At 44.6% G+C, this 13,670-nt stretch overlaps 1 protein-coding gene across 11 annotated transcripts in view; it reads right to left on the bottom strand.

The window, feature by feature from the left end:
• IKZF4 (IKAROS family zinc finger 4) overlaps positions 1–10,943 on the bottom strand; it is an 85,132-nt gene extending 74,189 nt beyond the window's left edge. For 3 of the 11 annotated variants that reach the window (XR_014561344.1, XM_083727590.1, XM_083727589.1), the window contains exon 1: positions 7,340–7,444. Coding sequence is in view for 6 of the 11 variants with exons in the window: in XM_083727590.1 (XP_083583716.1) it covers positions 7,340–7,342 (3 nt within the window). In the remaining 5 variants the exon portion in view is untranslated. Of the gene's footprint in view, positions 1–7,339; positions 7,446–10,399 lie in introns of those variants that run through there. The other 8 variants (XM_083727591.1, XM_083727593.1, XM_083727592.1 and 5 more) reach the window with 7 other exon arrangements.
• Between the last annotated feature and the right edge of the window lie 2,727 nt (positions 10,944–13,670).

Genomic DNA, 13,670 nt, shown 5'->3' with positions numbered 1-13,670 from the left:
CCTTTTATTTAAAATGCATCACTTGTTACATGTGGGGCATAGGAATTTGTTCATTTTTTTCTTCAAAATATAGTCTGGCCCCTGACAAGGTCTGAGGGACAGTGGACCGTCCCTCTGCTGAAAAGGTTTGCTGACCCCCTGGAATAGGTCATCAGGGCAGTGGCGTAGCGTGGGTTGTCAGCACCCGGGGCAAGGCAAGTAATTTGCGCCCCCTAATCCGTGGATTTGCGCCCCCTAACCCTAACCCCCAGATGTTGCGCCCGGTGCGGCCGGGCCCTCCTGCACCCCCCCCACTACGCCACTGCATCAGGGTGTTTCTTTTTGATACAACAAATCCAATGTTATCAGGTCTCATGAGTAACTAAAATTATACACACGCCAAAAAAACCCTAAAATAAAAATCTGAAAATGTATCAGTAGCACATAATGGTTATCATCTTATGCAGCAATTTCAGTTTTCAGGGTAAGTATGACAGACAAAATTCTATGCATGACATTTCTTCAAAACAGCTTACTGTTACCAAGTCTTTTTTGTTTTGTTTAGTTCTGCCTTAAAGAGAAGACAGACCTGGCATTCTCAGGCAGGTCACAGTGGGTTCTTCACCCACAATGTGAACTTGGAGCCAGAACACATGTTACAGACACATAAAGAAAATATAACAAACACAAAGGAATATCTGTCAATCCAATCTTGCCCCACTTCTTGTGCTGCATATAGCCACCTGCCATTTATTAAACCAGCATATATTTGTGTATACACACACCCTAAAGTTCAATCATAATGATAATAAATGTTCCACTGCGAGCAAAATGCACTCCACAGCTGCATTCAGATGCTGAAACTGCCCAGGAATGAGCAATTGTTTTAGTAGGTTAGCCCTGGAATATAACATATAATGCAGGTCTCAAAACAGATTGAGGGTATTTTTAAAAAAACCAAAAGGCAGGGAAAGGGCAAGAAACCCTTTCCCAACCTCTATCGTATGCTGCCAGCCAGTGTGATGGAAAACCAAGGCAATTAGCAAACAAGGCCAAAAAAAAGAAAAGAAAAGAAAGCAGCATTTAGGTGCCCAATTCTCATTAAGAGACACTGGACAATCATAAGTCTCCAACCAGGGATCTCACCAAAGGGGTGGGGATGGATGGACATTTGACAAGACTAGCACCCGAAATTTGCTAGTAGCCAGCAATTAGCTCCATAAGGCTTACAGAGTTAAGGGAAGATTTAGTAAGATCCATAAAGGCTTTACTGTTTTCCCCCAACCCATTGTTTCCATGAGCAGCCGTTTATTTTCCTCTGTAAAGACTTGTTTTCCATTCTTGCTGCAAATAGAAGTTAGTCAGATGAACCAACTATTTGAAGCAAAGGGGAAGAAGGGAGGCGGGGGGGGGGGGGCGGTATGGAAGAGAAGAGGCTGGATTGTTTGAAACATTTCAAAAGCCAGCCTGGAAGAAACCCATTTGTATTTTTAAACAAACAACAAAAAGCTAATGTAGCTATCAAACTGGCAGCGCATTAAACACCAAAGAAAATGTTTTCCTGGCGATCAGTGTGTGTGCTGACACTAAATGGCTTCTGGCGGTGGCACAGAGAAAACTCCATGAAAAGCTGGGGAAGCCTGTGCAAAGGGGCAAGACGGAGACACAGGGGCTAAGACCTGGCCACAGTGATCCATGCGACGGTCACCTCCAGGCTTGGCTACTGTAATTCGCTCTATGCGGGGCTGCCCTTGAAGCTGTCCCAGTAACTCCAGCGGGTGCAGAATGCTGCAGAGAGGCTCCTCACAGGGTCTCTGCCATGGGAGCATATTCACCCAGCGCTTTTCCAGCTGCACTGGCTCCCGGTGGAGTACAGGGTCAGATTTAAGGTGCTGGTTTTGACCTTCATCAACACCCTAGAGGTCCCAGGCCCTAAGGAAGTTAGATTAGCCTCAACCAGAGCCAGGGCCTTCTCAACACTGGCTCCAGCCTGATGGAACGCTCTTTCTCACACCCTAGAGGTCCCAGGCCCTAAGGAAGTTAGATTAGCCTCAACCAGAGCCAGGGCCTTCTCAACACTGGCTCCAGCCTGATGGAACGCTCTTTCTCACGAGACCAGGGCCCTGCAGGATCTGAATTCTTTTTTTTTTTTAATAATATTTATTGAACATTTTCAAATATAACAGAAAAAAGGAAAGAAATAAAACATCCATTTTATAACCCTATTTTCACCAGCATCTTTCCAGGACTTCCCCACCCCACCCCCTCTTGTATTCCAATTCCTTCAAATAGATTCAACAAGTTCTTACCCCAAATTTTAAACTTATTATAATTAACCCAATGTTAAAAATGTTTTTCCATCCCCTAAAATCTACCCTGCTCCCTTCCACGAGTTCCCCTCTTTAATATGCAGAACAGATTAAAATAAAAGAAAATAGAAAAAAGAATAAAATATAATTTAACACCCTTTGGATTCCAAATTTCCCTCCCCCCTTTCCCAGTTGCGTTCCCCAATGTCCATCAATGCCTGTTGTCATCCTGGAGATCCCACATCTAGGTCTTTTTAATAGTCTTTGCCGTCTTTTTGATCATCTTTAGTTTCGAGCGTCCAATCTTAGAAAAACTCTATCTCAAAAAGGTCCATTTTTTCCATCCAGATCTCTGTATTTAAGAGTAAAAACTCCAATTTTGTTTCTTTAGACCTTTCAAATCTGGATGTCCCAAATGTTCCCACTTCCAACTTTGTCCAATTCTTGTTGTTCATGTTGTTCTTATTATTCTCTCTCCTCACTTTCCTCTAGTTTCTTTTCCTGCTCTGCTGCAAAAATGTTCCAATTCCAAAAGCTTCTAAATCCCCTACAGAGGCTTTGTTATTCAGGAACAAAACTTTACGTCAAGTCCCTTCCATTCTTCAATAGATAAGTCTATTGTCTCCTTTAGTGTAGAGACCTCTGTAGACAAAATAGTGTTCCATTTCTGCAGTTTGCCAGGAGATAAAAAGTCCAATTCAAATTCCATGCCAGCAATACTTGTAGTGTCCCACAGCCCCTCTAGAGGGATTATAGTAACTCAGTTTCCTTCCAGATCGCACCCAACAGTCAAAGTAACTTGTTATTCCTTGTTTTAAACAATTTATATCTAATTTGTAACAAATGTAACCGGCAAAGTCCTCATAACAAAGTTCTCTTTTTATTCTTCAGCTTTGACAGCTCCTTTGACAGCTGTCAAAGCCTCTGTTTCTCCTCTCCCGGCACTCTCGCGGATCACTCCCGGTTCCCGGGGGGGGGGGTTGCATTTTAGCTCACGTTCTACTTTTCTCCTCCAGCCCAGTCTTATAATTTTCCATCATGAAATTAGTAACTTTATCAAACTTAGGTAGCACTCGATCTTAGTTGTTAAATCCTTTGCTTTAAATCCTCTACAACAGGGGGGAGGCTGACTTCCTTTTTGCACCTCCCCCGCTCGCTCCAAATTTAAAATTTATTTTTTTTCCCTTTTTAAGTCCAGTTTCCAATTACTCACGGGTTGTTCTTTTAATCCGAATTTTCAATGGAAGAAGTCAGCGCTCTCCGCCAAATGGCATGCGGCTTCGCTCGGTAGGGGAAGCGGAGGACTCATAGCACCACACCCCCCCCCCCGGCACCCGCTCCGTAGCCTTTAAAAAGGCTCCTTCGCGGATCGGGGGGCGCAAACGGTGCCCGCCGAGTCACCATGCCCATGGGTTTCAGCGCCCATGGTTTTTGAGGGTCCCCGCGACGCCAGCGCGGTAGAACCCAGCCCCTGCCGAGCAGGCTCCCTCCGGACCTCGGAGGGAGTCCGCCATTCGGCGATGGCGCCAACCCGGAAGCCCTGCAGGTTCTGATTTCTTTCCGCAGGGCCTGTAAGACAGAGTTGTTCCACCTGGCCTTTGGCTTAGAATCAGTTTGATTCCCTCCCCCTCTTTCTTTTTCCTTTCTCCTCCTGTGAAGAGGCTGTATCCTAATGTTTTAATGTTGTATTTTAACCTTGTTTTTAAAATTGTATTTAAACAACTTGTTTTTATTATTGGTTGTTAGCCGCCTTGAGCCTGGTCTTGGCTGGGGAGGGCAGGGTATAAATAATTTTATTATTATTATTATTATTAAGAAAACCTTCCCAAAGCTCTGCCCGTTTCATGATTTCAAAGAACTGGATCAGTTTTGAACATTTTAGTTACCTGTTTGGCTGGACGGAAGTCAAGACTTATCTATGCTATACGGGATCTGGTCATAGCCGTAGGAATGCAAAATGATGCGGGCATTCTAAGCAAAGTTAAGCATTACTAATTGCATGCTTATCTTTCCCGTGTTAATTACTATAAACTTGAAATGCGTATGAGCAGTGGCCCCCTGGTTCACAATATGTTTCTGATGCAGCACACACTGGGTATCTGCTCCTCCATCAGCACACCACCAGCTTGTTTTACGGTTATGCATCTTCTACACTCCCACACTTTAATATTAAAAGTATTTAACATTTCAATTTAGCATTTCCTACATGCTCGTTCCAACAGAACTCTTGATATCTCCCTTAGGCCTATCTTTGCAGGCTAATGCACTTTAATTTTGTTCTTTAGAAGAAATTTACATACAAATTCCCTCAAACAGCTTCCACCAGGGAGCTGCTTTTTTCAAACAACTAAGCGCATATGACAACATGTTTCGGTCCTTCTGAAGGAAGTTAAAGACTTGCGATGAAGATGCCGCCAATAATAATTGACTTGTGGACCACCGCCAAGATCCAAACACCAGTATTACTTCATGTAGGAAGATTCATGCTCCCTGTCAACTTGATTTTGCAGAACAATTCTCAGAAAGATTGCAACAGAAAGAGGCAGAAAAATTTCTGACCTTCCCTATTTCCCATGCTACCCTCCCCTCCCCCTAGGAGCCAAAACTTCTGCCACAGAAATAGGGAAGAGACATTATGAGGAGTAGATTTACAAGGGACCAAGAGAGAGTAGCAGGTAGCCATAAAAGAAATGGTGATTGTTTTCCGCCCTAGTGTATATAATAAATCAGAAGTCAATGAACTTTTTCAGACATTGGAATCGAAAGGTCTAACACTGTACCACATTTTATTAGCTAGTGGATTGTTCCTGTGAGGATTCCCAGGCAAATCTCTAGTGATGATGGACAGGGGAATTCCATGTCAGCAATTCGGGGAAAGAAACTTCAGCTCAAGAGAATTTTCATCCCCAGGAATGTGGGCAAACAATTCTCCTGTTAGTACAATTTGCTCGTCAAATTTGTATGGTAATCACATAGGAATAATCCTCCAGCAGACAAAACGTTGAGAAACTGTGCAGTGCAATTTACGATCACAAACTAATTATCATATGGGCAATTATTTGAGTGCTCATCAATACAGTATTACAAGTTTAAAAAAAAAAAAAACACACCAAAAAAGCCCCACACACTTACTTCTTCAGCACATGTCTAGAGTGGGTCACAAAAGTTAGTCCAACATTTGCCCACCAACCCAAGACGGAGTAGCGCTTACCATTAAAAGTAAAGGTGTATACCACTTCTGAACACTGATATTTTTATTAATGTGTACTAATGAAATCCAACTAATGTTGCTCATGAAAGGCACACGGTTGTTCCAGATTGAAAAGGTCCACAGTAACTCAGCTTCTCTCTCTTGCCTGCCACAGAGCTCACCCTGACACTTTCCGCCTCCCTCCCTGCAACTGAACTCAGATAACCGCCATCTCACAGGGTAGAAGGTCAAATACTTGTGACCCTATAATTCTATTACGTACAGGCTTCCCCTGGCTAAATCAATTTCAAAAAGAAATTTGTATCCCTCTTGGGGGAAAGGGTTAACTGCTACGCACTATTACCATCTGCTATAAATGGCGACACATCTAGAGAGCTGTGGCAAACCACTTTCATTCCACAAGTGGAGTCAAAGAGAGCTAAACCAACAACAGTCACACTCAGAGCAAAGTCCACCACCAAATATAACTAACATTTGCTATCTCCCACAGATCACTAGGGTGTCAGGTTGGCAACTGCCATATACTTATAGAGTGCTTTGGAAAGATGAAAAATGTTTCCTGTACAATACAATAGCCTAGTTCGCATGCAACAAACGAATCTAGCTTGTGAAGCGTAAATCCAGACTCCTAGAGGCTTATTCCTCTCCAAAAGCCCTGCAAGCGGAAGCCAAAGTTGGTCCTTCTTTGGAATGAAAGAAGGTTGCAGTAGCTGGGTTCTCACGTCGTGACAAGCCAGACTCTAGTTTGTTTCCTCCCATATGGAGCAAAGTCAGCAATGGGGAGGAGCGAAGTGCTGGGGTAAATTAAACCATGGTTTGTTTTATAAACCATGGTTTAACATTACATGCAAATTAGTTCAATGTGTACTGTCTTGTCACCCCAAAAAATGAGTGAGGTATGCTGGGTTAACCTTTAAAAAAGACTTTAAAAAGACTTGGTCTAAGGGCATAGAAAGAATGGTGCACACATTATGGAAAGCCCTTCTAGTAATCAGGGGTGGAGAACCTTTTTTCTGTCTCCAGGACTATGTACCAGTGATAGGCATGTCTAGAAGCAAAAGTAGTATGGCCAGACCCAAAACTGGGGGAGCAACAAATGTGACTTATCTGTATACAATAAGGTACATTCCAGCCACGCAAAAGACAAAGGTTTCTACATAAATAAGTAAGCAAGAGCCACTATAACAACTAAAGGACACTCCTGAGATGGGCTTGAAGCAGTGCTAGTGACGGGTACAGTCTGAGGGGAGCCCTCAAGACCAGGTAGGGAGGCCCCAAGTCCTGTGACTTCTCTTCCCTGAAGTAAATGCTTGCCAGGGTCATAGCAAGTACACATGCCAATATGGTTGTGCATAGGAAACATGAGAAGCTTTAGATATTTTAAGATTCTGCACTATTTTATTTTTTGATATTTTGAGACATAACCCACTCTGAGTCTCCAAGGTGAGCTGATTATGCATCCCGATAAACTAACAGGAATAACTTCTGGGACAAGGGATTTCAGTCAAGGAGTCTGGTCCAAACAGGAAAATTAATCATTTGGCTGATCTTCTCAGTAAAAGAAAAACTTCAGGAGGCTACAGCTAACTTGAATCAAAAGTCTTGCTGAGCTTTTGCTTGGATCTATGACAGTTCCCTATTCCAGTTTTTAGGCTTACCTTCTTCTATGAACTAGAGTAATACAACATTGCTAAATAGTGTGAAAAGAATAAGAGGCAACTGAAAGACTCACCTTCATGGTCAAGTCTGCCCTATGTAGGCTTAGTCCAGGGCCTACAAGACTAAATAAGAAGTTTGCTACATAATGTTAATGGCTGAGACAGATCTAAACAACTCTTACCATTAAAGAGCAGGTACCAGGAATAGTTCTCTATGATTTTTTGCCATACTGGTAGGCTATTCAGTCTGAGGGAGGTTCTGACAAAACGTCCTGGGGTGATCTTGAGACCACAAAAAGGAAGCAAGGTTGGAAGTAGTTGTTGAAGCACTTACAGCCCAAACCATTTTAAAACAGGAAGCTGAAATACAAGAGAAAAGGCCACTTTCTCCTGCTGCTCAATAGCCTGCCTTCAAGGTATGGTGGCAAAGGCCACACCATCCATTTATCGTGATTACAGATTTTTAACTTGTCAAAGCATAATCAGTACTATTCATAAGAAACAAAGCTTTCACCTTAGATAAGCCTGGAATATAATAGCAGAGGAAGTGTTATGGTTTCACATGGTTGTTAGCAACAAAGTAGTCCATGGAGAACTGTTGTAGCATAACAGGTTGGAGAATGAACTAGGAATCAGGATGTGCCTGGTTCAAATCCCTCCTTTGCTATGAACTAAATAGGTTGCCTGAGGCAAGCCATTTTCTCTCAGCCTTACAATTGCTAATACAATAATCACACTGTCCCTACCCTACATGGTTGTTGTACGGATAACAAGTTAACGTATGTGAATTATTTAGAACAATCTCATTATATAAATGCTAAGCATCATGACTGCAAGCTCTAACCTTGTAAGTGAGTCATTTAAAAACAGTGGGATTTACTAAGAATTAGCCACATATAAGACCGGAAGAATAGACCTGACAGAGAGAATCCCAAAGCTTATCATAAAGTCTTGCAGTAATAATGTCCACATTTGATTGTCAAAGAAACTCAGTGAGATGAGTTTACACAATACACTGTGATAGTTAAGAACAAATATGAAACACTAGCATCCTGAAGTGGGCAACAAGAACATTGTTCCCTTTAGACAAAGGAACTACCATGGCTTAGAAAGTGGCATGGTTTCTAATGCACAGATCCCGGGCTACCCCTGCACTTTACACCATTTGAATAAGTCAGCAGAGAAGTTCGTCTTGAAACCTAACAACCAGTTTGGGGATAAAAAGCCTATCTACAAAGCCAGTGCCAGCTCATGTGACTTAAATGCACCAAACTAAGAAACTTGAAACCTTCTTAAGATTCACTGGCCTGATACATGTCTAGCAGCATTAAACATATGCTAGAGAATGAATGAAGTCCTGCCTTTATCTGATGAGCCTCAACTGACTTGGAAAGAACATTTTGCCCCATGAGTAACGCTTTCAGGTGTATATTGTTGCATTCATGACAATGAGAGTCAGCTTGGTTCTGAGACTCTGCTAGGTGGGATCCAATAACTCAACATTACACATCTCCCAACAAACACTGGCTATTTAGAGAATTCACCACTTCATAAATATAAAGAAGCAATAGAAAATTAAGGCTGGTAATCCAAATGCATGCCAGGAAAAGCATGGCAGACACCTTTCCAACATAACCTTGTTAATATCACACTGAAAATGTCAGAAACTCTTGCACAACTGTATCATACTTAATAAAACTCCAACTATATTTTTAAGGAACCTCATACACACAGAGAAGAGAGCATGTGGAACAAATTGTCCTACTCTAGCACACCCAGCTCTCTTAAGTATAGTTCCACCTTCTCAAACTCCACACCTCCTCTATTCATTGCAGATGCAAAAGCAGCCAAATTTGGGAGCTAGGCAAGCTGGAATTCAGTCCTTCAGTTCCAGAACAAGATGCCCATTACAGCTTACCAGTATTTCTCTTAGCATGATACTATGGTGGTTTGAATAAAGAAAACAGTACTCCAAAAATGTAAATCCTGATATATTAGTGTAGAAGAAACTCAACTAAAGCAAAACAGTGAAAATGAACTTTTCATACTATAAGTCTAAAAGTTTCCACATTTCCCCAAATAAAGGAGTGTTTTTTGTTTCAGTTTTAGACTGCATTTTTAGGGGAGATACTCACATTCCTGTTACTTTTCTCTTGCTCTCTCACACATACAACCACCCAGGAAAAAATATACTAGTCTCATTGCACAAGGGAAATATTAAAAGTTTAATTTAGCAAGAGCTGGAAATGGGAAGTGATTGGAATTTAGACTAACCAGGCTACTAGCAAAGCATCAAGAGAAGGTTTGTTTCCTTTCAGAGGTAACCACAGATAACCAGGCTTCTAAGTCTTCATTCAGATTCTTCTCTGCAAGAAGTATGCAGTCAGAAAAGTACAGTAAACAAGCATGCTCCCAAATCTATCAATTCCTCCTTCACCTTCGATTACCTGTACTGATGCATAATAAGGGATGCATTAGAGGAGGCAACTACACTCAACGCTGTACAACGCTGAGGGAGAAAAGTACCTTTTGCTAAAGACTTCATGGCAGCCCATCAGAATACAACACTCACAACCTGTGTGTGTGTGTGGCAAGGACCATGTGTGTGGATAAAAAACAGGTGCACGCGCAATGCGGAGCCAAACCTATTCAAAACCTGAATGATGGAATTCAAATCCATAGCCTGGCACAAGACAAGAGCCTGCATTTCGTTGCTGTTTCCAGCATGTTCAGAGTAACACTACCCTGAAGTGACAGGTACCTCTCCTTCCTTGCGTCCCACTTCTTCTCCAACCCGTATGGCAGACACCATCCCGAAACAACCGCCTCCAGTCAGTCCCCACCACTCAGGACGCAGCTGAACTTCTAAGTGCTCCTAGCCCTGGGGCTCGACTTCCTCGCCGGGCCCTTCTTGAAAAGCCTCTATTATTAGCTCCTGCAAAGGCGCAGCCCAAGTTTGCGCCTTTCTCCCTGCAGCCAGCTGTTCCTTAGTTACCACCTCTTCTGGCACAGAGCTGCTCCTGACAGAGCGCCGCACACTTTCCCCCTCTGCCCACAGAGGAATCTCCTCGCTCCCTTCGGAGCCCTCAGCGCCTTCACCCCAACTCCTTCCCCCTCGCCTTGCCTCACCCTCCGCTATCCGACTCCCCACTTCCAGAGACACCTCCCGCCTCAGCCCCGCTTTGCTCGTTGTTCCCTCCCGGCCCCCGTCCGCCCGCCCGCCAGCCCCTCTCTTTCCTCACCTGACTCGGGGGGGCTCCAGACCCAGCTGCCTCGCCGTGGGGAGGGCCCCCCCGGCCCAGCCGCTGGGAGGGGGGTGGGGGGCGCTGGAGGGGGGCTCAATGGCTCCGCGACGGCGGCTCCATCCACAGCGCCTTCACCTGAGGAGGGACCGAGCCCCCCTCCCCTCCCCGAGCCACTTCCGGTCCCTCTGCTAGGCGACAGGCGCGGGGAGACGAGCGTCGAGAGGCTCGAGTGGTGGTCAAAGAAAGCGCCCAGGGCATCATCATTCCGTCAGGGGGTGGTGGGAGAGGGAGCGCGTCGAGCGCATCGAGCGAAGACTTTAGAGGCTAGGCAAGGGGGAGCGGGTAGAGAGCCGAGCGAGTCGATACGGGAACTGATGGGCGGGGGGGGGGGAGAGAAGGGTCGTCGCTGGGGGAGGCGGCGGCGAGGAGGGAAGCAGGCCGAGCACGGAGGCGCCTGGATAGAAGTAGGGACGATCCGAACGCCGGGCGTATCGATGGCGGTCTCAGGAGGAGAGGGAGCAGGGGGCACAAGCTGAACGCCGAGAGCATCGGCTCAGAGCGCTGGCGAAGGGGAGATATTGGGGGGGGTGTCGGGGCGTGTCTGTCTGGGAGTCCGAATATTCGCCGATCGGGGGACCCCCTCAAGTTGCTCCCCAATCTTAAATTAACAGCAATTAGTCTTGCATCTTAAATTAACAGCAATTATTAGTCTTGCATCTTAAATTAACAGCAATTATTAGCCTCGCATCTGCCCCCCGGTCGCCAGCCAGCGATGAATGCAACGTGACAGTTCGAGGCGGGTCCTGCCGATCCCCCAATTCCAGTCCTTGCAAATCGCGATAATGATGGTTCTAGAGGTGTCGAAGGAACTAATATGTTGCACGCGGGGTATCGATAGTGTGTTTCTGCGTGTTTCACCACCAGCAGGGACGACCGATTTGTTTCCGACGCGCGTGGGAACGTCCTTGCCGATTTTCTTTCATAGTATTATTTGTTGTTTTTTTACTGTAAGGAATAAACTGTCTGCCTTTTTTACGTACTCTCTCTTTCTATCCTACCAGTTTTCGCTCAGACGTAAGTACGCTTGCAACTTCACCCTTAACGACCCAAAGCTTGGGAAGTTTCAGTGGGATTTATTTGGAACCGCCCAGCAAGCAGGCATAGGATTATATATACCCTTAGTAACAAAATAAAGTACTGGAGCAAACCAGTGGGGATAAATTGACAGGACCCAGCTTGGCCCTTCCTTACACTTGCCGATGGAGAAGGTTGCTTAGATGAACTGTAGGTCTCCAGCATCTTCACGTGTCCCGTTATTTCCGTTTTACATTTTTGACACAGTCTAAGAACAGACCCCCCCCCCCCAAACAAACACACAAAGGCACAACGGCTTAAGTAACCAGCAGTTATTTATTATTGTTAATGGTGATGCTGATGAAGAGGCATAGGGTTTCCTGTGGCTCTAGCTTCCAGCACAAATTACTGGTTATAGCTAGCTTGCAAGAGACCTGTACAGTGGTACTTCGGGTTACATACGCTTCAGGTTACATACACTTCAGGTTACAGACTCCGCTAACCCAGAAATATTATCACGGGTTAAGAACTTTGCTTCAGGATGAGAACAGAAATTGTGCTCCGGCGGTGCAGCGGCAGCAGGAGGCTCCATTAGCTAAAGTGGTGCTTCAGGTTAAGAACAGTTTCGGGTTAAGAACAGACCTCCGGAACGAATTAAGTACTTAACCCGAGGTACCACTGTAATTCCTCCTGCTGCCACAGGGACTGTGGGTTCTCCTATATGTAACACACAGGATGGAACCGCTTCATGGTTTTTTGGGGGGGGGGGGGGAGGATGAAGCACTTCTTCATCCTAAGGCTGATAATAGTTTTCAAATTGTCATTTCCCGTCCAGTCGATTTTAATTTAAAATTCTCTTTGAAGCTGGCAGCATTGTCTGAGGAACACATTAAATTTGGTTGTTTTCACCCTGCGTGTGCTAATGTGGTCCTCTTTTGAGCTTGCAGCTGACGAATTAGCTAATTAAAGCCCTTTATCCCACATGTAAATAGGACAGAGAATACGTGCTGACATGAACCAAATTACCTTTGGCTCTGAGAATCTCTTTGATCTGGATGCAAGATGCACATCAAACACAACACACCATCTAATAATGCTGGTCAGGGAACAAAATCACCATTGTCCTCAAAATTGTGGCATACCACCCCTCATTTACTTAGGCAATCATTATTATTTTCATTATAATTAATCCATAGGCACGAACCTGCAAAATTTCTCCTTATGGGGGGTGGGAAATGTTATGAGCAGAAGCAATCCCCTCATCATCTACTTCAACACTTACCCAGCTCTCCCCTTGCAAGAGCCCACTAGGAAACTTTATTCAGTAGCGTTATGTTCCATCCGATTTTATGTTTAGCTCAGCACTGCTCAAGTTGAGGCTTTTGTGTTGCTGCAAGCTTGCTGACTAGACTTGAGGTTGTCAGCAACAATCTAAATCAGGTTAGAGTCACTGGATTCCAGCCCTGTGTTGCATTCAAGGCTACTCTCTCACCCTTGATATGCCACCAGATCCTGGGCAGGCCCACTACAACCTTGTCGAAGAACCGGTTGACTTCTACCACTGGTATGCTACTGAATACCAGTTACTGGGGGAGCAAATAAGGAAGCTGGCTATTGTCCTCATCGGGCCTTGACTGCATCCTAGTGGCATCTAACTCGCCACTGTGAAAAGCAAACATCAGATTGTCCAGACAAGAATAAGATAGAAAGCTTCCAGTTATGGGGATCCCTGCAAATGAGACCCCAATGGGGTCAGTTGACAAATTTAATAGTTGAGAGGAAATGTAAATTAAGTTATAAGCAATCTGCCAACTGACATACACCTAATAGAGCCAGTGTGACATTGTACTATGCTGAACATTCCTTCTGTGCAGCATTTCAGCATGCCAGATGGAACAATCGCCCCTCATGACACCCCCAAGACAATTTCAGGGGGCACAGGGGGAGAGGGGAGAAGGCTCCATTGCAAGTCCTTGCACAGGGAGCTCCCATTCATCTTCAGATGAATCCCACTCAAGCAGTTACCAAAGTACATATACTGATTTTTATGGAATCAGAAAGGTGGATGGGTTGTAAAGATATAATCTAGTCCAATCCCCTGGTGATGCAGGAAATCTAGTGCTACAGCACCCCCAATAATTATATAATTATGGCTGTGGTTTCCATAAACTGAGGCCTGTCGCAAGAGCAGAGT

This window comes from Podarcis gaigeae, assembly GCF_964106915.1.
Source record: "Podarcis gaigeae genome assembly, chromosome: 2".
Taxonomy (NCBI): domain Eukaryota; kingdom Metazoa; phylum Chordata; class Lepidosauria; order Squamata; family Lacertidae; genus Podarcis; species Podarcis gaigeae.
Note: the sequence above shows the minus strand (reverse complement) of the source record. Positions and strands in the feature narration are given on the sequence as shown.